At 37.5% G+C, this 23,934-nt stretch overlaps 1 protein-coding gene across 3 annotated transcripts in view; it reads right to left on the minus strand.

Moving 5' to 3' along the window:
* Positions 1-1,075: 1,075 nt before the first annotated feature.
* PAICS (phosphoribosylaminoimidazole carboxylase and phosphoribosylaminoimidazolesuccinocarboxamide synthase) overlaps positions 1,076-23,934 on the minus strand; it is a gene marked incomplete at its 5' end in the record, with an annotated part of 53,226 nt that continues 30,367 nt past the window's right edge. For 2 of the 3 annotated variants that reach the window (XM_082652832.1, XM_082652831.1), the window contains 7 exons: positions 1,076-6,052; positions 11,035-11,193; positions 12,692-12,872; positions 13,800-13,883; positions 14,751-14,864; positions 14,961-15,140; positions 22,527-22,705. In XM_082652832.1, coding sequence (XP_082508958.1) covers positions 5,886-6,052; positions 11,035-11,193; positions 12,692-12,872; positions 13,800-13,883; positions 14,751-14,864; positions 14,961-15,140; positions 22,527-22,705 — 1,064 coding nt within the window. In that variant the 3' untranslated portion in view covers positions 1,076-5,885. The remainder of the gene's footprint in view (positions 6,053-11,034; positions 11,194-12,691; positions 12,873-13,799; positions 13,884-14,750; positions 14,865-14,960; positions 15,141-22,526; positions 22,706-23,934) is intronic. The other variant, XM_082652833.1, reaches the window with a different exon arrangement.

Raw genomic sequence — 23,934 nt, forward strand, 5'->3', positions numbered from 1 at the left:
CCTGCACCCTGTCATAGTAAGCACTCAAGTAACACAGAGACATAGGGGATTTAGAGTTTTTGTAAGACCTTAAATATCAAGATGTGCTTGTCCAAACCGAGTACCTACCGAGTATTCTTGATGAGAACGACAGGACATTTTATTGAACGCCTACTGCAGGCTCATTTCTGGTCACGATCCTACCAGTTCCTGCCTCTTCCCCCCTCCTCTCTTTCTCAGCAAACTAGCTAATTCCTTTTCATCCTTCAATATTTCTGTATCCTTCTGGTTCCAGGTTAAAAGTTACCTCTTTGACTTTGCAGACACTGCAAGGTTCCCCATTACACTGTCTTATGGAGCTCTCTACTTCTGAGCACTGCTCATCGTTTAAGGCCTGTCTCTCTCCAGATGTACTGTAATTTCCATGAGGCCAAGGACTATATTTGCCTTGCTCACTGTAGCATCCCTAGGATCTAGCACACTCCCTGGCATATAGTTGGTACTCAACTTTTTAACTGAGTGTTTGCTTCTTTCTCCCTTAATCTGTGAGTTCCTTGTGAGCAGAAACTATGTCCAGCTCATGGCTATATCCTATGGTGCCTGGCACATTTCATGTCTGGTTAATATGTACAATGCAGAAACAGCAGTAATGATCCAGTGAGCTCTAGCTCAGGAGGTTATAATCTCTGTGAATTAGTAAAAATCATGAGAAGGGCTGTGGACTTCTACTAGCTGTGGAACTGTCATGTATTTCAAGCTAATTATGCTTGGATTTCAGAGGGTTTAAAGGAGTTCGGGAAGACATTTGGTATACGCAAAATTTTATTAGAATTTTTCTGAGGAAAGATTTTGTAGCTTCCATTTGATTCTCCAAAGGTGTTTATACTAACTCCCCTCTCCTCCTCCAAAAGCTAAGAACCACTGCCTTAGTAGTGCATTTCTCTCTTTTCAGAATATTGACTTTATGTAAGGATTCACAGTTTTGGTTTCTGTATCAGTCTGATCTCATATACTTTGTAGCTTCTAGAAATTTCCTCAGAATTCTTCTGCTGTGGATTCCTGTGTTTCTGTTTCTTCTGTCATTTTTAATGGGGTTTTGTGGCAAACAAGATATAAATGTATGGATTTAATTTGCCCCTTTTGAAACAGGAGTCTTCCAAACCAGAGTGATTTTTTTAAAAAATAAATTTATTTATTTTAGGCTGCATTGGGTCTTTGTTGCTGCGCACAGGCTTTCTCTAGTTGCAGCGAGTGGGGGCTGCTCTTTGTTGCGGTGCATGGGCTTCTCATTGCGGTGACTTTTCTTGTTGCGGAGCACGGGCTCTAGGCGCATGGGCTTCAGTAGTTGCGGCACGCCGGCTCAGCAGTTGTGGCTCACGGGCTTAGTTGCTCCGCAGCATGTGGGATTTTCCCGGACCAGAGATCGAACCCGTGTCCCCTGCATTGGCAGGTGGATTCTTAGCCAGTGCTCCACCAGGGAAGCCCCAGAGTGATGTTTTAAAGCATATACCTGATGTCACTCTTCTATCCTCCGGATGAAATCCAAACTACAAAGCCTAGCATGTAAGGTCCTTTATGATATTTTGTTACTGTCTACTCCCCTTGCATGTTATACTCCTCTAATATTTAGTTATGTATGGTTCCATGTTGCCATACCTATGGGAATTTGTACATATATTCATTACACAAATATTTATTGAGTGCCTTCTAAATGCCAATGTCAGGCATTATATCAGTACTAGTTGCTTGGGATACAATTAACAACAAAAAGACAACCTAGTGTACTCATGGAATGTATTTTCTAGTTGGGAGAGAGAGGCAATAAATAAATATATACCATGTTTGGTGGTAATAAATTCTACGAAGAAAAGTAAGGAAAGGTAAGAGGGATTGAGGACAGAGTGCAAGGAGTTACTGAAGCTCAAAGAGAAACGTGCCCAAGGAAATCTTTTCATTCCCATTCTACTGCTATTTTCACTGTACCACAGTGCTGGGTTAACAACCCCACCCCAAGTATTTGAGGTTGTGAGGAGTTAAATGCAAAAGGCACCATTAAAAGTAAGCGTTTCCACTGGCTTTCCAAGGACTGCTGGGCTGAAGATGGCAGGGAGAAATTGTGGATGTTCTATGGCCTGTCATGTTTTATTTAAGTCACATTATGCTGACTCTGCCCTTTTTTCCTGTTTTTAGAAATTAAATCAGCTGAAGGGAATATCAAATTCAAGGTAATTTTCATGGAATCAACTCTACTCATTCTATACAGTCAGCCAAATAGATTTTTACATAATGCATTCATGTGCTAGGATATACTTTACATATATTGACTCATTTAACTCTCAATCACCCTGAGGTGGGTAGTATTAGTCCCACTTTACACACAAGGAAATTGAGGCACAAAAAATTTACGTAACTTGTTGAAGGTCACATCTTCTCTCAACTGGACTACAGTAGCTTCTTAACTAATCTCCTTGCTTCTCCTCTAATCCACACAACAGCCAGAGAATACTTTAAAACCTGTTGAATACATCATGTCAGCCCCTGCTCAAACTTACCAATGGTTTTTCCTGACACACTTCAGTGTGGTCTGTAGGCCCTAAGTTATCTAGCCTTTGCTTACATCAATATCTCCTTCCACTCTTACCCTTGCTCACAGAGCTCCAGCAATATTAGCATGTTTGCAGGTCCTCAAAAAGGCAAAGCTATTTTACTTTCTGTTCTTTTAGTCTGGGAAACTATTTCCCCATATCTTTGCATGGCTTCCTCTTTTACATCATTGCCCTGCTCTCCTTAAAAACCTTCCTCTTACCCCATCACTGTCCTCTCACCTTGGCTGTTCTTCATGTGCACTTATACTTCCCTGAATCTATCTGATTTATCTTTTATGGTTTGTTATCCCCAATAAAATGTAAATTTTGTGAGGGCGAGGGCCTTGTCTCTGTTCAGTGTTGCTTTCCTAGGGCCTAGAATAAAATAAGGCAAAACATGTATTTCACACATGGATGAATGAATAAAGCTTCACACAAGAGCTTATCCTTGCCTTTTATTTGGCTGCTTTGTTTTAAATTTCAGGAGGCATTAAAGCAATTCTAAGTGTGGCTTTAAGATACAAAGTTTAAGTACAGCGTTATTCGGACACAATTTTTCTTCCTCTATTTAACTATAAGCCCACAGAAAGTATAAACACCCAAAGATGGCAAACCAGGTAGGTTTGTGTAAATTACTTTTTATAACAGTTAAAATACTTTCAAAAAGTATTTACTCTAGCATTGATGAACTATACTACTGAGGGTTATATGTACTCTATTAAGAAACTAATAATGACCATTGATAAAGGTCAGTCCTATCTATGAGTCTCAATCAGTGTTTGAAATTTTTATGTACTGCACAGAAACAGGTGGAGCTTTTGCTAGGTAGGGACAGAAGAGTTGAAATAGCAGCCAATGACTATTCAGAGACTATGAAGCCCAAGTTCAAAGATGTTAAAATTGAATCTTTTTAATTGTTCTTGTGATCTAACTTTAGAAAATAAAGCAGTACATGATTTTTATAATTCCCCCATTTCTAACAGACATTAGCACATCAGAGCATAAGACAATGTAAGGGAAATAAACTGTAGAATTACATTTTCTCCTCTTTGGGAGCTTACAATCCAACAGAGAAAGTATTTGTAGCCACTGTAGCTGGAAGGTTTATCAGGGAAGGTTTCATGGAGAAAGCGAAGATGAAGCTCTAGTAACTTAACAAGTAGATTTTAATGACAAATGAGAACATTCTAAGAACTAAACGTACAGATATGCAACAGTCTGAAAAAGAGGAAAGCAAGTTCCCTTGATGGGTTACAACAGCAATTCTTAACCTACAGACTATGGATAGGCTTCAAGGAACCCAGGAACAAATGGAACCTGTTAGTAAACATACTGTGCAATTTTCTAGGGAGAGGGTCAACAGCATTCATATTTTCAAAGGAGTCTATGTTGCAAAAGAAATTTATTTAAGAGTTTTTGTTGTAAGTCCTTGGACAATCAACCTCAAAAAGGTTGGGTTAAGAAGGAAGACCTAGGGCTTCCCTGGTGGCGCAGTGGTTGAGAGTCCGCCTGCCGATGCAGGGGACACGGGTTCGTGCCCCGGTCCGGGAAGATCCCACATGCTGCAGAGTGGCTGGGCCCACGAGCCATGGCCGCTGAGCCTCCGCGTCCGGAGCCTGTGCTCCGCAACAGGAGAGGCCACAACAGTGAGAGGTCCGCGTACCCCCCCCCCAAAAAAAAGACCTAGATCAGGCTAATACAGAATTTGACCCTTGCTTGAGGTTTATGTACAGTGGATGGGTAAACAGGGTAAATTCAAGACCTGGTGATGAGTTAGAAATGAAAGGTCAGAGAAAAACATCAAGGATAAAATTAATTTGGGACAGTGAGTGCAGCCAGATATAGGCTTGGTGGAAGATGAGTTAAGTTTAGACCATTCAGACAGAAATGGACAGCTGAAAATACAAGTCTACAGACATTCACTGTAAAGAATTAAAATTATCCTACCATTATTTGTAAACAATGAACTCAATAGTAGGAAACATCAATACTTAAGGGAAAGAGTAAAATATGAGGAATGATTAAGATTGAGGTTGGAACAACTTGGTGTATAGCCCAAGAAAGGAAGTTAGGTCAGTCATACCGCACAGAGATCAGGTGAAGGCAGTGATGAGATGCCAGCTTGCTAACAGTTGAGAGGGAAGTGAAAAAGCATAGACTGGGTAGGCCAGTGTCAAGATTTCATCTTGATTTGTCAAGATTTCATAGCAGAGATTCTTAACATTTTGGGGGGGGGGACACATCTTTTGGGTAAAAACTGATTGCCCCCTTCTCATAGAAGTGAACATATACATAAAATTTTACATGTAAGCTTAAGGGGTTCATAGACACCTGGATTAAAGTTTCATGATCTATAAAATCCTCAAGGCTGCGTAATGTAACACTGATATTTCCAAATATGGTTTATAGACTCATGATGAACTATCATACCTCTCAGTAACAACTGCTCCTTTAGAAGTGCATTTTGCTGGGTATACTAGACTTAATACTATTACAAGAAAGAAACTAGTTATGGGTATTAACTGGGAGATTCCAATTTTTGAAAATGATGGTAGGTTGGGGATTGTTAGTCTGGCTAAAATATGTGTTATCAGAATTAAAAGAATTTTATGACCTACAGAGCCAAGTAAGATTTACTAACTCATTTGCAATGGCAAAGGTGACTCTATTTCTTTTCCATGGGAAATTGCCCTGACACTTAACAGAGAAGTTCTCAGAAGTCTCTCCATGGTTTCCACAGTGCCCCTTCATCTTAATTCATGTCTTTCTTACCCCCAGAGTCAATCTCAGCTTTTCTTAAAAAAGGCAATATCAAACCCAAACATCATCTCTAGCTATAGCTAGAGATAAATACAACATCATTTTCTGACATACTGACTGCAAATAAAAAACCATGCCCTAGAGTTTTGTAAAGATCATAATGTGAAAGAGGACTATATTGCTCTTAACCACCCTAAGATACAACCATTTTAAGTTTCTAAAACTTACGGACTCAGATGTAGGAAGTAGTAACTTTAGAGCTCTATAATAGAACATTATTATCATTTAAGAAATATATTTAATTATACTGCCTACCTAACTGACCATATGTGGGTAAGAGATTAATTTTAAATGTATACTAATTTCACTACTTATAAAGAAATACTAATAAATATGTACATTTATTCTACTAATTCATGAATCTAGAGAGGCATTCATTCACTTTTAAATTTTGTTTTCTCTGATTGATTTAAAATCTTTTCATCTTGCTTGATTTCTTTTTTCTGCAGCTAAACTAGAAATTTATAGTTTTTCTCCTAAACAATGCAATGATGTTCTTTCTTATAAATTGCCCTCTCTGATTTTCTTGTCAGCCTGCTTCAAGGAAATCCAGGTGTTCAATACACTTGCTCGCAGTTTGGCCCAAATCAAATGGTTGTTTAATCCAAATATCTGAGCAGCAAACTGAGCTGATCCTTCTGGAGAAAGTATGGTTGAACAGCCAAGACCTATTCATAAAAGAAAAGACAGAAAATTGAGCTGTAAATTAATAATGAAAATACCACTTACCCAACTATTTTATACTCTCAGAAGCCCTGTTAGCCACAGACAATACAGCTACAATATTATCCTTGTCTGAAGTAAGATCTGTAGAAGGAGTTTCCATCTTTACTCTTTAGAGTGATAAAGTGATTATAAGATGATAAGTAATATTTATCAGCCAGGAACAGATATTTTATATACAACTATCACTCTTCTCACTGAATCCACTTGCAAAGAAATTTACCTTTTTTCAAAGTTCTTTTCACATACATTATCCCTTTAAATCACTGGTGAAACACAACAGAAATAAAACAAGGAATGAGGTAGAATCATCTGTTCTTAGACAAACCTGAGGTATGTTAATTATTTTGGTAATTTTCTAGTTATTCCTTTTGTTTTTGCACTTGAATTATTCTAACATTTTTAAGCAGTGGAAAAGTCAAATCCATAAAATAATTTTAAGAAATATTATAAATAAATTCAATAGTAATAAGATCTAAAAGACAGTAGACTAGAAAGTAACTTCCTCGGGGACCACAGGTTTGCTCAGGCAGTTTCTCGAGGTGGTACTATTATGTCTGTGTCATTAGAGTCAAGGACTAAATAGGTTATAGATCCAAAAGATCCAATTTCCCTAAATACTCTTGGAATTCATCAGGCTCTTTGACTCTCACTATCCCCAATAAGAACAGACTAAAATATAAATCACAAGATTTAATTTGTATTAATAAATCAATTTACACAGCTCTGCTACTTACTACATAACCAACATCAGCCAAATTAATTTTAGTGTCCTTATCTGTAACATGGGGATGATAACTAGTAGCTACCTTATGTGAGGATTCAGTGAGTTAATACAGATAAAGTGCTTGGAGCAGTGCCTGACACATAGTAAATACTCAATGAATGTCAACCATTAGTAGTAGTAGTAGTAGTAGTAATAAACTAGGTAGAGCATTCCACTCTAACAACTGAAGTACCTGTGCCTACTGCCCATGACTCACTTTCTGATGTCAAGAAAACCTAATTAGCAAAAAATTAAGTTACCTGGTGAGCATGCCATAAAAGCAAGAGGAACGAAGTTTTCAGGATCTTACACAGGCCACTGTGAAAACACTCCTCAAAAGATTCTCCCCAATTCTAATGATCAGAATCTAAAAATATTCTAGGTTCTGTCTCTCCCTGGATATTACTAGGTAAAAACTGCCACATATTTGCTCAAAATTCCTTTTTCTAAGCTCCATGGATAATAATATCTATACTATTCCTCTGGCATAAATTTGGGTATAGTTTCATCTATAGTTATAGATTTTTAACTTGGGAAGTTGATATAATCAGATCAGTCTAGCTAAAGATAGATTAGTCACAAGATGTATGTATCTCTGAAACCTATAAAAACAACAGTAAAGGGAATAAAGAAAATAAACATACACAAACAAAGAGATAACAGCAATAACATTTTGGCAAAGGGAGTACTAACTAACTTAGCAGACCAAGAAAATTTAATCCTAACTAGAAGCAGGGAAAGATGAGAAGCAGCCTGACATTACAGAACCCACTCAAAGGTTGAGGAACTGGTGACACCAGATACCTTTTAGGGGAGGAATCAGGTTGAAAATGGGGCTAAAAAGAAGAAGACTGAGTGAAAGTCAAGAAGAAGTAAGGCCATCAGATCCTCCTCCCCACTCTATGTACCTGAACAATGGCCCCTTCTGCACCATGGCAGAGTTTTAAATTCTTCTGGAGGCAAAACAGACTTTAGTCCAGACTTCTGTGCCAACCGGGCACAGGTGAAGTAAGGAATGCCACAGTGAAAACATGGGATTAAGTTTGCACATGTTAACAAACTCAGGCAGGAGACTGAGACTAAAAATGTTCTCTGGGTAATTCTGGCCAACACATGAGAAAAGATCAAAGACACTGATGTGAGGGGTTATTCAAAGAATGACCCTACAAGATCACTCACAGTGGAGGCCACTTTTGACAAGCCCTACCCACTTGCAGAGCTTCCAATTGGTTTTTTATGACACTTAAAAAAAATTATATTTATTTATTTGGCTGTACCAGGTCTTAGTTACAGCACACAGGATCTTCACTGCAGGATGTGGGATCTTTTAGTTGCGGCATGCATGTGGGATCTAGTTCCCTGACCAGGGATGGAACCCGTGCCCCCTGCATTGGGAGCGTGAAGTCTTAGCCACTGGATCACCAGGGAACTCCCTCCAATTGGTTTTTACAGTGCCATTCTTAAACAAGAGAAAACAGCCAAGGCTTATTAGCAAACAGCTATGGAAAGGAACTAATATGAAAGGAACAATAATAAGCTCAGAGAGATAAAGGAGGTTATTGCAAAGATTAAACAAGAAAAGGATGTTTGGGGAGGTGGTAGGGGGAGACCAGAGAACAAAAAAGAGCTGTAAGAAATTCAAAATACCACATTCAAAATGAAAAGCTCAATAGATGGGTTGAAATGTAAAAGATGGGTTGAAATGTAAAGTTGAAGAGATCTTCCAGAAAGTATGGCAACAAGAATAAGAAAACAGGGACTTCCCTGGTGGTGCAGTGGGTAAGACTCCATGCTCCCAATGCAGGGGGCCCGGGTTCGATTCCTGGTTGGGGAACTAGATCCCACATGCATGCTGCAACTAGAGTCCACATGTCACAATGAAGTTCCTGCGTGCTGCAACTACGAAGTCTGCATGCCACAACTAAGACCCAGCACAGCCAAAAATAAAATAAATATTAAAAAAAGAAAGAATAAGAAAACAAAATAGAAATCAAGGCGGTGAAAAGTAAATCCAAAAATGAAAGAAGAAAGAAAATGGAGGCGGAAGGAAATTATTAAGTAATTCAAGAAAATTTCCCAGGACTAAAGAATCAAAGTTCCAGATTAAAAGAGCCCACTACAAGCCCAAGAAGAAAACAGACTCACCAAGACGCATCTTCGTGAAATTTAAGAATAATGGATTGATAAAAGATCCAAGAAGTTTCCAGAAAGAAACAAAATTCATAAATGACCTAGAACCAGAATGGTGGAAGGGCCCTGGAGTTCTCAATAACTCTGGAAGCTAGAAGACAGCAGAGTAATAACCTCAAAATTCTGACAGGGCTTCCCTGATAGCACAGTGGTTCCTGCCTGCCAATGCAGGGAACACAGGTTCGAGCCCTGGTCCGGGAAGATCCCACATGCCACGGAGCAACTAAGCTCATGCACCAGAACTACTGAGCCTGCGCTCTAAAGCCTGCAAGCCACAACTACTGAGCCTGCCCACCACAACTACTGAAGCCCGCACGCCTGCAGCCCAAGCTCCGCAACAAGAGAAGCCACCGCAATGAGAAGCCCACACACTGCAACGAAGCGTAGTCCCTGCTCACTGCAACTAGAGAAAGCCTACAAGCAGCAACAAAGACCCAATGCAGCCAAAAATAAATAAAATAAATAAATTTAAAAAAGAAAAAATTCTGACAGAAAATAGTTTTCAACCTCGAATTCTATTCCTAAATTATCAAATCAGACTGAGCTGCAATAAAAACGTTTTAGGTATACAAGGTCTCAAAAAGTTTATCTTCTGTACCCTTTCCTCAGAAAGTTCACTAGAATGCTCTCCAACAAAAAGTAAACCAAGAAGGTAAAGATATGGGACCTAGGAAACAGGAGATCCAAGACTAGAGAAAGGCAAAATGAATGACCAGGATGCTGTAGAGAGAGATCCTAAGACGAGCAGTGCAGCAGGCCTAGAGAGAAGCCAGTCCATATGGGAACATGTCAGAGGGCACACTTACTTAACACGTATCAAGAGCGGATTTACACTTACACGACTGTGAGAAAAATATGAGGTATATTAAGTGATAAGCAAATCGACTCTTACTGAAACAGTACTGACACTCAGGCCTTATAGATCAGATCATTATCTTGGACCATGATGAGCACACAACAATATTGTTATTTTATGAGATCCTGCTCAGCCAGCCAACTGATGAAACTTCCTTGGTTTTAATTATTCTAATACCTAAGTTTTAAATATTTTATTTCCTCTACAGAAGTAACAATCACATTTACAAAAAACAAAACAAAACAAACAACAAAATACCATGAATGATGTATTCTTGGGTGGGGAAAAAAACAAAACCCAAAACCAAATATGAACTTGATCTAACTACAGATTTTACCACCACTTTACAGAAAATAGGGGATGGAAGAGCATGTTAAAGAACACCCAGGAATGTAATCAGCTAAGTCCAGAATGCGGAAAATTCTATAGGAGAAATGAAAGAGGAAGAAAAAAAAAGAAGATTAAAAGAGACTTTAGGGCTTCCCTGGTGGCGCAGTGGTTGGGAGGCCGCCTGCCGATGCAGGGGACACGGCTTTGTGCCCCGGTCCGGAAGGATCCACATGCCGCGGAGCGGCTGGGCCCGTGAGCCATGGCCACTGAGCCTGCGCGTCCGGAGCCTGTGCTCCGCAACGGGAGAGGCCACAACAGTAAGAGGCCCGCGTACCGCAAAAAAACCCCCCAAAAAACAAAAACAGAACAACTAAAAAAGAGACTTTAGAGATATATCAACTGAATGCAATATAAGGGCTATGTTGGATCTTAATTTGAATAAACTGTAAAAACAAATGAGACAACTGGAAAAATGAACATTAGTTGGAAATTAGATTTTAAGAAATTACCATTAATTTTCCTTAGGTGTGAATATGGTATCATTATGATTTTAAAACTAGAGTCTTTATCATTTAGAAAGACATACGTAAATATTGAAGTATAAAATGCCATAATTTCTCAGATCTGCTTTAAATAATCCAGCAGGAGAGGGCTATAGATGCAACAAGATGTTAATTTCTGAAGCTGGGTAATGGGTATGTGAGATTTCATAATGTTATTCTCTCTATTACAGTGCATAGTTGAAACTTTTTAATAAACGTTTTTTAAAAATTCAATTATCTTACCACTGGGTAATCGAAGAGAAGACCACACATCCTGAGCTCCCCAGTCTGGAGTGAGGGGAGGACAGCTGATAACTGGATATGCTGTGTTACCAGACATCACTGGTCCTAAACCATTGCTTCTGCCTGCCACTGCCACAAATACAGTAGGAATGCCATCCCCTAGGCAAATTACAAGTTTATAATTAGGCTAAGCACTCAAGAGGTTTAAAGATAGGTTAAAAAAAAAAAAAGGGTCCATGTGTAGTAACTCCTTGAGTTCTTTAACAGTAGTCTCCAGAAAAAGCACTATATTGACACTATTATTAAATATATATTCAAAATATAAGGTTCACTCTGCCACTTACTGTATATCAAGTAATGAAGTAGCAAGAAGAAGTTTGGCCATCTTTGAGATCTGTAGTATAAAGGAGGTATAACACCAGGGCGTGAGTGAGGGAATGGTTCAAAGGCCCCTTCCACTATTGCTATTTGGCTCGCTGAAGCAAAGAATGACACCACCTGAAGCGGCATCTGTCCTGGTGTCTTTCAACCAACAGGGTATGGGAGATACAATTAATAGAGACTAGAGGTTTAGTGACACTTTTTTTTTAATTTTTCTATTTTATCTTTTTCTATACAGCAGGTCCTTATTTAGTCATCAATTTTATATACATCAGTGTATACATGTCAATCCCAATCGCCCAATTCATCACACCCCCACCCCCACCCCCGGCGGGTTTCCCCCCTTGGTGGCCATATGTTTGTTCTCTACATCTGTGTCTCGATTTCTGCCCTGCAAACCGGTTCATCTGTACCATTTTTCTAGGTTCCACATATATGTGTTTAGTGACATTTCTTGAAATAAGAGTTGAGGAACTGAATTCAATAACATAGTACTGAAATATTTAAGACCCTTCAATATTTTTAAACATACCTCATAAATATTTTATTCTTTCATAAATTCATAAGTTATTCCTTTGTTTCCTACAACAGTGATTCCTAACTTAGAATCTAAAATTTTACATTTGCATTTTTCTGGAGAAAGAGATCTGGCTTTTATTAGCTTATCAAAGAGGTCTGAGACCTTCCCACCCACCCCCTGAAAAAAAAAACCCTCCAAAATTCAGTAAATATGCTCCTATAGCAATTACCTTCAGAAGGAATACTCAACCAATATTTTTTCCAGTTGAGAAACATTCCAATCTACAGGGCTCCATATTTTAGATGCTATCCCATCAAGACATTTCTTTTATATACTAAATTCTGAAATTATTCCTTAATTTTATGTTTGACTGCCTCCCAGGAAAGGCTGACCCTTAAAGATACTTGAGAGGATCTGCTGCTTCAACCCTAGGCCCTCCTTCTGTAATTGACGTGGGGCCTATCTTCTGTTGGAGCATATTAGAAACGATGCTTGAGGGGATTAGATAAAGACTAATTCTAGTCTTCATTTTCCTCCCATGCTTGCATTTTCAGTTCTTTCTCCCTGGTCCATTCTGTTTTATAAGCTCCTAGAGCACCTTAAAACTTTTGGAGGTAAACATCATGAAAGCCTAGAATATCACATTTTTTCCCTTGGAATGTGGTGAAACTATTTTTCAGCATTATTAGTCTAAATATAAAATTTGGGGCAAAATCAGGAGAACTTCCTGAAATGCTCCAGTTATTCTACATTTACCTTCATACTCAGCTTTAATCCTCAGAGTTTCATCTGGTCCTTTATGGGCAGATGTTACCCTAAGTTCACAGGGAATGCCAAAATTTCCGCAAGCCTTCTTAATTTTTTCACAGTGACTAAGATCAGAGGTTGAGCCCATCAGTACTACAACCCTGCACTGACTTTCTGGTTTCAGAAGCAACTGGAAAAGAAAAACATGAATATGCAAAAGAAGGCAAAGACAAAAATGAATAAATATAGGAATGAGTACTGTAAGAATAGTCAGTTTACAGAGCTATAGCTTATAGTAAAATTACAACCTGCCACAATATTTCCTTTAATAGACCAAATTTAAGACAGACAAGCAGAACAAAATGATAGAGGATTTATTTTTCAAAATAACCTCTCTATATAAAGGAAAGTGGTCTTCATAACTAAGACCTAATGAGTAAGATTTTTAATCAGATAAATTGTTTACTATTGTAATAAAAAGCAAGGATAAATACTCAAACCTTTTAATTAATATTCAGGAAGCTACAATATAAAATATGTCATTGAAGATTTTTAGTACATTCTGTTCAATGGGGGTTTTAAGGTATAATCAGCCATAATAGAAGTCATATTATAAATCTTTTTAAGTTAGTTGCTTGGAATTCAAAATGCATGTTCCTATGGAAATGATGTTCTAAAAAGTAGTTACTACCCTTGGATAACCATAAACCCCATTCAATTTCCATGGAATTATACTAATAATAATACCATAAATTTTAGAGTGACATTTTAATGTCACATGGAGTTCCAATTCTAAACTCTTGCTAGTAGAACTCTGAGTAGCAGTGGAGAGGTGGGTAGGAAATGTAAGGCTTCTCCTATAGGGGGCAGGGAGGAAAGGATTCCAGGTTTCCCCAACAGGATTTGGGAGATGAGGACTGGCCAGTTTCATAGCAGGGAGTTCCAGTATGCCAGTGAGGATAGTTTAGCTGGTACATTTTTTAAAGGTGCTCCTTTCTTTAAAGTCACTGGAAAAAAGAAAAGCACTGCACCCTCTCATTTTTTTTTTTCTTTTTGAAGCAAGATTTTCTTGGAGAAAAACATACAATACAATACTGATTTATTACAAAAGGTTTACCTCTACTCTTTCTGCAACCCACTCAAAATTTTTCTTTACCATCTGCAGCCCTTCAGGAGTTACTTCCTTGAGGTCACGATACGACTAGAAAATAAGATAGAAAGTTTAGAATACAACTACTAGATGTGCAAGAACTCCCCCTACTCCTTCCCCCAAAAAACACCCGCAACTAGATCTAGTAAGCAGAGATGACTGATGTGAGCCACCATTATAGAGACTCACTACCTCTCACCCAATTCCCAGACCTAAGTCAGTTCAAAGAGCCAGAATTTTCTGATAGAAAAGAAGACTGGGTAAAGTATTCCATTAGTAATATTCTTCCTATCTGAAATTATTTGGTTTCTGAGTTTTGGGTACAGATTATGAAGAGTTTGCATAGCAAAGGATATATCTGAAAATGAATGTGAGTCAACAAATTGATTTCCGAATTAGACTAGAGAAACTTCAGATAGTGATGTATACTTGTATTTTCATTTGAGTTACTACACTAGCAACTACAATTAGCTGCCCTGACAATTCTTACATATTAAGTATAGAGAGGGTCTTGCCCTAATTTTGTTTTTCATAGGAAAGAGCAGATATGGAGCCTGATAAGATCTGCAAGACCCGAGTTCCAGATCTGCCACTAACTCTTGTAACTGTGAAGATATCTATCATCTTAGAGCCTTAGGTTTCAATTAGCCAAACAAGGATAATACTTACTCTGCGTGAGAGTCTATTAAAATAATAAATGAGAAATCTGCTTCATAAATGTAAAGTATCACTCCTATCTTTTTTCCATGATATATGAAACATAAGAGATATTTATCTTTAAAAATAAATAGCAATCAACAACTCAGGTTCATATCATAAGTAACAATAACTGACTTTTCTTTTCCTCCCATCTTCCCTTTCTCCTCTATCCCAGCCTCATCTTGCAAAGGATTAAAGAAAACCTGAAGCATTACCTACCTGTTTGTCTTTTTGTTGGCTTCGATCTCCTGATGGCCAGAGTCTCCAGGAATCATTATCAATAACATCAGCAAGAACAATTTCTTTGGTGGTTACATCAACACCAAATTCAATCTAGAAATAGCACATCACCAAAGAGTTTTTCAAAATTACTACTAAAGACATTTCTCGGTTATAACCTTTACTTTCAAAACTCCATTTCATTTGTACCTTCATATCAACCAGTGTACAGTTCTGGGGCAACCAGGATTTCTCCAGTATTTCAAAAACAGCCTGTGTAGCATGACTCATGATATCCACTTCAGTTTGGCCTATAACAAGTCCAGCAAAGCAAAAATTTGCAGCAATTAGCTGTTCCTCAGACCACTGCGGATCATTATTAGCATCATCCTGAGAAAAAAGTACAGAAGTACAATTAAATACAAAAATTTTGAACTTTTTCAGATAAACTGAAGTCCTTTTTCTCTTGAGCACGATAAATTCCTCAGAAATATTCATTTTCTTTAAATATTTGATGTTTGTTTAAAATACCCTTTAATTCACAGCAATCATTTTAAACTCTTCTATTTTCAATAGCTACTTTAAAATTCAAAATTTTGGGGTAACTTATTCTATGTCATAAAGTATTTGTAAAGAACTTGCTTTCCATATATAAATAATTTAAATACAAGTTTGTGATTTTTATCTTTCCTTAATCAGAGGCAACAGAGATGGTAAGAAGGCCAAAACACATTTTAGTCCACAAAATCTTTCCAGAGTGCAACTTTCCTAATCCCCTGACCTTATTTTTGATAAGAATTCATACAAGACTATAAGTCCACAGTGACATTACTTGATAATTCAAGAGACTTTGTGCAAAGTAAAGAGATGCGTGAAAAAATAAAATACTTTCATTTTATTCTAAGTAGTGTCCCAACTGAACACGAAATTTTTCTTTTATGGACTCTTGATTTGTATAATTATAAGACAATGCTTTAAGCTGTGCAGTTCACTGAATAAAAGTGCAACAGCTGCGAGTTCCCTGGTGGTCCAGTGGTTAGGACTCTGTGCTTTTACGGCCAAAGGCCTGGGTTCAACCCCAGGTTGGAGAACTAAGATCCCACAAGTTGCACAGCGCAGCCCATAAAAAAATAAATAAAAAAATAAAATAAAAAGCAACAATAACAGTGCTTCTGAAATAGAAGAAATATACTTAACAGCATAAACAAAGACAAAAAAAAAAAAGCAGTTTCAATAAAGAAAACCAATAAAAATTCATGACCGTTGATTCCTACATCCTTTATTGTATGTTTTCAATTATAAGAAACATTGAGAGTAACAGTTTTTCTGTATTAGACTATAAAAAGATCCCTTGGGAGTTCCCTGGTGCATAGTGGTTAGGATTCCAGGCTTTCACTACTGTGGCCTGCGTCCAATCCCTGGTTGGGGAACTGAGATCCTACAAGCCACATAGTGTGGCCAAAAAAAAAAGAATATAAAAAGGTCCCCTTATTAGCCTTTACCTCAAACTCTTCAATAATAGATTTAAAAATTTACTAAATTGTTACTTTTCTCTTCTTCCTAATAACTGCTAATTGTACTTTTTATTTATTTATTTTTTAAGATCTTTATTGGAGTGTAATTGCTTTATGTTGTTGTGTTACTTTCTGCTGTATAACAAAGTGAATCAGCTATACGTATACATATATCCCCATATCCCTTCCCTCTTGCGTCTCCCTCCCACCCTCCCTATCCCACCCCTCTAGGTGGTCACAAACCACCGAGCTGATCTCCCTATACTATGAGGCAGCTTCCCACTAGCTATCTATTTTACACTCAGTAGTGTATATATGTCAATACCACTCTCTCACTTCGACCCAGCTTACCCTTCCCTGTCCCCGTGTCCTCAAGTCCAATCTCTACATCTATGTCTTTTTTCCTGTCATGCCCCTAGGTTCTTCAGGACTTTTTCTTTTCTTTTTTTTTTAAGATTCCATGTATATGTGGTAGCATACAGTATTTGTTTTTCTCTTTCTGACTTACTTCACTCTGTATGACAGTCTCTAGGTCCATCCACCTCGCTACAAATAACTCAATTTCGTTTCTTTTTATGGCTGAGTAATATTCCATTGTATATATGTGCCACATCTTCTTTATCCATTCATCTGTTGCTGCACACTTACATTGCTTCCATGTCCTGGATATTGTAAATAGCACTACAGTGAATATTGTGGTACATGTCCCTTTCTGAATTATGGTTTCCTCAGGGTATATAACCAGTAGTGGGATTGCTGGGTCATATGGTAGTTCTATTTTTAGTTTTTAAGGAACCTCCATACTGTTCTCCATAGTGGCTGTATCAACTTACATTCCCACCAACAGTGCAAGAGGGTTCCCTTTTCTCAACACCCTCACCAGCATTTATTGTTTCTAGATTTTTTTAATGATGGCCATTCTGACTGGTGTGAGGTAATACCTCATTGTAGTTTTGATTTGCATTTCTCTAATGGTTAGTGATGATGAACATCCTTTCATGTGTTTGTTGGCAATCTGTATATCTTCTTTGGAGAAATGTCTATTTAGGTCTTCTGCCCATTTTTGGATTGGGTTGATGTTTTTTGATATTGAGCTGCATGAGTTGCTTGTATATTTTGGAGATTAATCCTTTGTCAGTTGCTCTGTTTGCAAATATTTTCTCCCATTCTGAGGGTTGTCTTTTCATCTTGTTTATGTTTATGTTTATGTTTTCCTTCGTGCAAAAGCTTTTAAGTTTCATTAGGTCCCATCTGTTTATTTTTGTTTTTATTTCCATTACTCTAGGAGGTGGGTAAAAAAGGATCTTGCTGTGATTTATGTCATAGAGTGCTCTGCCTATGTTTTCCTTTAAGAGTTTTATAGTGTCTGGCCTTACATTTAGCTCTTTAATCCATTTTGAGTTTATTTTTGTGTATGGTGTTAGGGAGTGTTCTAATTTCATTCCTTTGCATGTAGTTGTCCAGTTTTCCCAGCAGCACTTATTGAAGAGGTTGTCTTTTCTCCATTGTATACTCTTACCTCCTTTATCAAAGATACGATGACCATAAGTGCATGGGTTTATCTCTGGGCCTTCTATCCTGTTCCATTGATCTATATTTGTTTTTGTGCCAGTACCATACTGTCTTATTACTGTACCTTTGTAGTATAGTCTAAAGTCAGGGAGCCTGATTCCTCCAGCTCCGTTTTTCTTTCACAAGATTGCTTTGGCTATTCAGGGTCTTTTGTGTTTCCATACAAATTGTGGATTTTTTGGTTCTAGTTCTGTGAAAAATGCCAGTGGTAGTTTGATAGGGATTGCATTGAATCTGTAGATTGCTTTGGGTAGTAGAGTCATTTTCACAATGTTGATTCCTCCAATCCAAGAACATGGTATATCTCTCCATCTGTTTGTATCAGCTTTAACTTCTTTCAAATGTCTTATAGTTTTCTGTATACAGGTCTTTTGTGTCCTGAGGTAGGTTTATTCCTAGGTATTTTATTCTTTTTGTTGCAATGGTAAATGGGAGTGTTTCCTTAATTTCTCTTTCAGATTTTTCATCATCAGTGTATACAAATGCAAGAGATTTCTGAGCATTAATTTTGTATCCTGTAACATTACCAAATTCATTGATTAGCTCTAGTAGTTTTCTGGTAGCATCTTTATGATACTCTATGTATACTACCATGTCATCTACAGTGACAGTTTTACTTCTTCTTTCCCGATTTGGATTCCTTTTATTTTTCTTCTCTGATTGCTGTGGCTAAAACTTCCAAAATTATGTTGAATAATAGTGGTGACAGTGGGCAACTTTGTATTGTTCCTGATCTTAGTGGAAAATGCTTCAGTTTTTCACCACTGAGAACAATGTTTGCTGTGGATTTGTCATATATGGCCTTTATTATGTTGAGGTAAGTTCCCTCTATGCCTACTTTCTGGAGAGTTTTTATCATAAATGGGTGTTGAATTTTGTCAAAACCTTTTTCTGCATCTATTGAGATCATCATATAGTTTTCATCCTTCAATTTGTTAATATGGTGTATCACATTGATTGATTTGCATATATTGAAGAATCCTTGCATTCCTGGGATAAACCCCACTTGATCATGGTGTATGATCCTTTTAATGTGCTGTTGGATTTTGTTTGCTAGTATTTTGTTGAGGATTTTTGCATCTATGTTCATCAGTGATATTGGCCCATAGTTTTCTTTTTTTGTGACATCTTTGTCTGGTTTTGGTATCAAGGTGATGGTAGCCTTGCAGAATGAGTTTGGGAGTGTTCCTCCCTCTGCTATATTTAGGAAGAGTTTGAGAAGGATAGGTGTAGCTCTTCTCTAAATGTTTGATAGAATTCACCTGTGAAGACATCTGGTCCTGGGCTCTTGTTTGTTGGAAGATTTTTAACCACAGTCACAATTTCAGTGTCTGTGATTGGTCCGTTTATATTTTCTATTTCTTTCTGGTTCAGTCTTGGAAGGTTGTGTTTGTCTAAGAATTTCTCCATTTCTTCCAGATTGTCCATTTTATGCATATAGTTGCTTGTAGTAATCTCTCACGATCCTTTGTATTTCTGCAGTGTCAGTTGTTAGTTCTCCTTTTTCATATCTAATTCGGTTGATTTGAGTCTTCTTTTTTTTTTTTGATGAGTCTGGCTAAAGGTTTATCAATTTTGTTTATCTTCTCAAAGAACCAGCTTTTAGTTTTATTGATCTTTGCTATCATTTCCTCCATTTCTTTTATTTCTGATCTGATCTTTATGATTTCTTTCCTTCTGCTCACTTTGGGTTTTTTTTTTTGTTCTTCTTTCTCTAATTGCTTTATGTGTAAGGTTAGGTTGTTTATTTGAGATATTTCTTGTTTCTTGAGGTAGGATTGTATTGCTATAAGCTTCCCTCTTAGAACTGCTTTTGCTGCATCCCATAGGTTTTGGGTTGTCGTGTTTTCATTGTCATTTGTTTCTAGGTATTTTTTGATTTCCTCTTTGATTTCTTCAGTGATCTCTTGGCTATTTAGTAGTGTATTTTTTAGCCTCCACGTGCTTGTATTTTTTTTACAATTTTTTCCTGTAATTGATATCCAGTCTCAGCATTGTAGTTGGAAAAGATACTTGATATGATTTCAATTTTCTTAAACTTACTTGATTTGTGACCCAAGATATCATCTATCCTGGAGAATGTTCCATCAGCACTTGAGAAGAAAGTGTATTCTGTTGTTTTTGGATGGAATGTCCTGTAAATATCAATTAAGTCCATCCTGTTTAATGTGTCATTTAAAGCATGTGTTTCCTCACTTATTTTCATTTTGGATGATCTGTCCATTGGTGAAAGTGGGGTGTTAAAGTCCCCTACTATGATTGTGTTATTGTTGATTTCCCCTTGTATGGCTGTTAGCATTTGCCCTATGTATTGAGGTGCTCCTATGTTGGCTGCATAAATATTTACAATTGTTATATCTTCTTCTTGGATTGATCCCTTGATCATTCTGTAGTGTCCTTCTTTGTCTCTTGTAATGGTCTTTATTTTAAAGGCTATTTTTGTCTGATATGAGATTTGCTACTCTAGATTTCTTTTGATTTCCATTTGCATGGAATATCTTTTTCCATCCCCTCACTTTCAGTCTGTATGTGTCCATAGGTCTGAAGTGGGTCTCTTGTAGAGAGCATAAATACGGGTCTTGTTTTTGTATCCATTCAGCCAGTCTATGTCTTTTGGTTGGAGCATTTAATCCATTTACTTTTAAGGTAATTATAGATATGTATGTTCCTATTACTATTTTCTTAATGTTTTGGGTTTGTTATTGTAGGTCTTTTCCTTCTCTTGTTTTTCCTGTCTAGAGAAGTTCCTTTATCATTTGTTGTAAAGCTGGTTTGGTGGTGCTGAATTCTCTTAGCTTTTGCTTGTCTGTAAAGGTTTTAATTTCTCCGTCAAATCTGAATGAGATCCTTGCCGGGTAGAGTAACCTTGGTTGTAGGTTTTTCCCTTTCATCACTTTAAATATGTCTTGCTACTCCCTTCTGGCTTGCAGAGTTTCTGCTGAAAAATCAGCTGTACGTTATTTGCTGCTTTTCCCTTGGTGCTTTTAATATTTTTTCTTTGTATTTAATTTCTGATAGTTTGATTAATATGTGTCTTGGCATGTTTCTCCTTGCATTTATCCTATATGGGACTCTGCACTTCCTAGACTTGATTGACTATTTCCTTTCCCATATTAGGGAAGTTTTCAACTATAATCTCTTCAAATATTTTCTCAGTCCCCTTTTTTCCTATTCTTCTTCTAGGACCCCTATAATTTGAATTTTGGTGCGTTTAATGTTGTCCCAGAGGTGTCTCAGACGGTCCTCAATTCTTTTCATTCTTTTTTCTTTATTCTGCTCTGCAGTAGTTATTTCCACTATTTTATCTTCTAGGTCACTTATCCCATCTTTTGCCTCAGTTATTTTGGTATTGATTCCTTCTAGAGAATTTTTAATTTCATTTACTGTGTTGTTCATCATTGTTTGTTTGCTCTTTAGTTCTTCTAGGTCCTTGTTAAACATTTGTTGCGTTTTCTCCATTCTATTTCCAAGATTTTAGATCATCTTTACAATCGTTACTCTGAATTCTTTTTCAGGTAGACTGCCTATTTCCTCATCATTTGTTTGGTCTGGTGGGTTTTTACCTTGCTTCTTCATCTGTTGTGTATTTCTCTGTCTTTTTATTTTGCTTAACTTACTGCATTTGAGGTCTCCTTTTCTCAGGCTGCAGGTTTGTAATTCCCATTGTTTTGGTGTCTGCCCCCAGTGGGTAAGGTTGGTTCAGTGGGTTGTGCAGGCTTCCTGGTGGAGGGGACTGGTGCCTGTGTGCTGTTGGATGAGGCTGGATCTTGTTTTTCTGGTGGGCAGGACCGTGTCTGGTGTTGTGTTTTGGGGTGTCTGTGAACTTATGATTATAGGCAGCCTCTCTGCTAATGGGTGGGGTTGTGTTCCTGTCTTGCTAGTTGTTTGGCATGGGCTGCCCAGCACTGGAGCTTGCTGGTTGTTGAGTGGAGCTGGGTCTTAGCACTGAGACAGAGATCTCTGGGAGAGCTCTTGCCAATTGATATTATGTGGGGCCAGGAGGTCTCTGGTGGTCCAATGTCCTGAACTCGGCTCTCTTACCTCAGAGGCTCAGGTCTGACACCTGGCGGGAGCACCAAGACCCTGTCAGCCACACGACTGTAGATAACAGTAATTTTTTCTTTAATCTTTCTACTGGTTTTCCTTTTAGAAAACAGGTAGTTCAATCTCATTATGTGAAGGCCTCACTCTGGCTTCACCTAATAGGGTTCAAAGAGTACAGGTGATTTGAACCTGGTTCTTGTGTTCATCTTCTTTTCTTCACCCAGGCTTCCCACCGACCTGTTCCTGGCAATTCCCTGGCTGTCCAGTGGTTAGGACTAGGGCACGCCTTCAATCCCTGGTTGGGGAACTAAGATCCCACAACCCACCTCCAAAAACAAAAAACACATGTTCCTGAGGACAAAGTGTCACTCCATGCTTCTGTGAAAGGCTCTCCCAGTGACTCGTAACTGCTAATTTTAATTTGTTCATTTTGTTAGTCACGTTGGTCCAAAATAAGATAAGCAGATTTTCAAAGGTTTTCTTTTAAAAATCTGAATTATCATTGCTAATTAAAGTGTACATTTTTGACAAATATTTCTGGAATGACAACTGTAGTATCAAAAGCTTTGATAATATTTAAATCTTGTGACTTTGTAATAAACTTGTTGCTATGTTATAGTAAGACAGGGAGGTATAAAATAATTACCTTGAAAAACATCTCTACTTTAGGTGGGTAGAACTTATATCCTTCCTTGACACCAGGATTTCTTTTGAGAAAAGAACCAGTTGCTATTCTTCTACAAACCCATTCAATTGGAATCATTTCACACTTCGGTGCAATGAAAGCTGTCTCTCCACATTTTCTGGTGAAAGCAGTTTTGATACCTACAGATTGATGACAAAAAGAAAAAAAAGCATTAAAATTGTATTTAAAAAGGGAGATCTGAGGCATAATAAAACTCTACCCTTTACAAACAACAAAACAAAAAGCCTATGTAGCCAAATGCATTACCTTTAAAGGGCACTATCAAAAACAAATGTAAATTTTTAAAAAAAGGCAGAAGTAGGAAAAAAAAAGTATTAATATGGCTTTCTACTGCTTATCAAAATATTCAGGAATATTTCATGTTAATGTTGCAAGGCAAGCTGGATCAAAAAATCTGGGTCCCAATGTTTCTACCATCATTCATTTGTTCAAAAAATACTATCTCCTCTGCCACTGCGCACCTAACTTTGCACAAGGCACATGACTAAGTGGCACTAAATTATCTCTAAATCAGATCTGGTGGCAGAATTCTCATTGTATGGTCTGGGATTATATGGGCCTTGTAAAATACTAATCTATTTATCATAATCAGATACAGCCGTAAATTCTGGACAGCCTTTTTTCTCAATATTTAAAGCAAAGAGTCCTTGAAAAAAGCATTCAACAGGTAGCAGCAGGAACATGGAGGCCCATTTGGCCAAGAGCAAAGAAAATATTTGCCCGTCCTCTGTTCACTCTTAAGCAAACTGTTACTGGAAAACTAAGATAAAGAGCTAGTTTACGTGGCGGCCTTGGAAAATAACAACCTCTCTTATAGTGGTTACAATGTATTATAAGCTATATGATCCAGCAATTCCACTCTAAGTATATACACAAAAGAACTGAAAACAAGGTCTCAAACATATTTGTACACCAATGTTCACAGTATCATTATTAACAATAGCTAAAAAGGGGGAAATAACCCAAGTGTCTAACAACAGATGAGTGTAGTGGACAGACAGAATGTAGTTTACATACAATGAATTACTATTCAGTCACAAAAAGGAGGGAATTCTGATATATGCTACAGCATGATGAATGATTCATGAAAACATTATGCTGAGTGAAATAAAGGTGAAAATTGTATAATTCCACTTATATGAGGTACCTAAAACAGGCAAATTCATAGAGACAGAAAGTAGAATAGAGGTTATCAGGGGAGAGTTATTGTTTAATGGGTCAGAGGTTCTGTCTGAAATGATGAAAAAGTTCCAGAAATTGATAGTGGTGATGGTTGCACAACATTGTCAGTGTACCTGAACGCCACTGAATCCTACACTTAAAAATGGTTAACATGGTAAATTTTATG

Source organism: Grampus griseus (assembly GCF_964374135.1).
Source record: "Grampus griseus genome assembly, chromosome: 4".
Classification (NCBI taxonomy): Eukaryota; Metazoa; Chordata; class Mammalia; order Artiodactyla; family Delphinidae; genus Grampus; species Grampus griseus.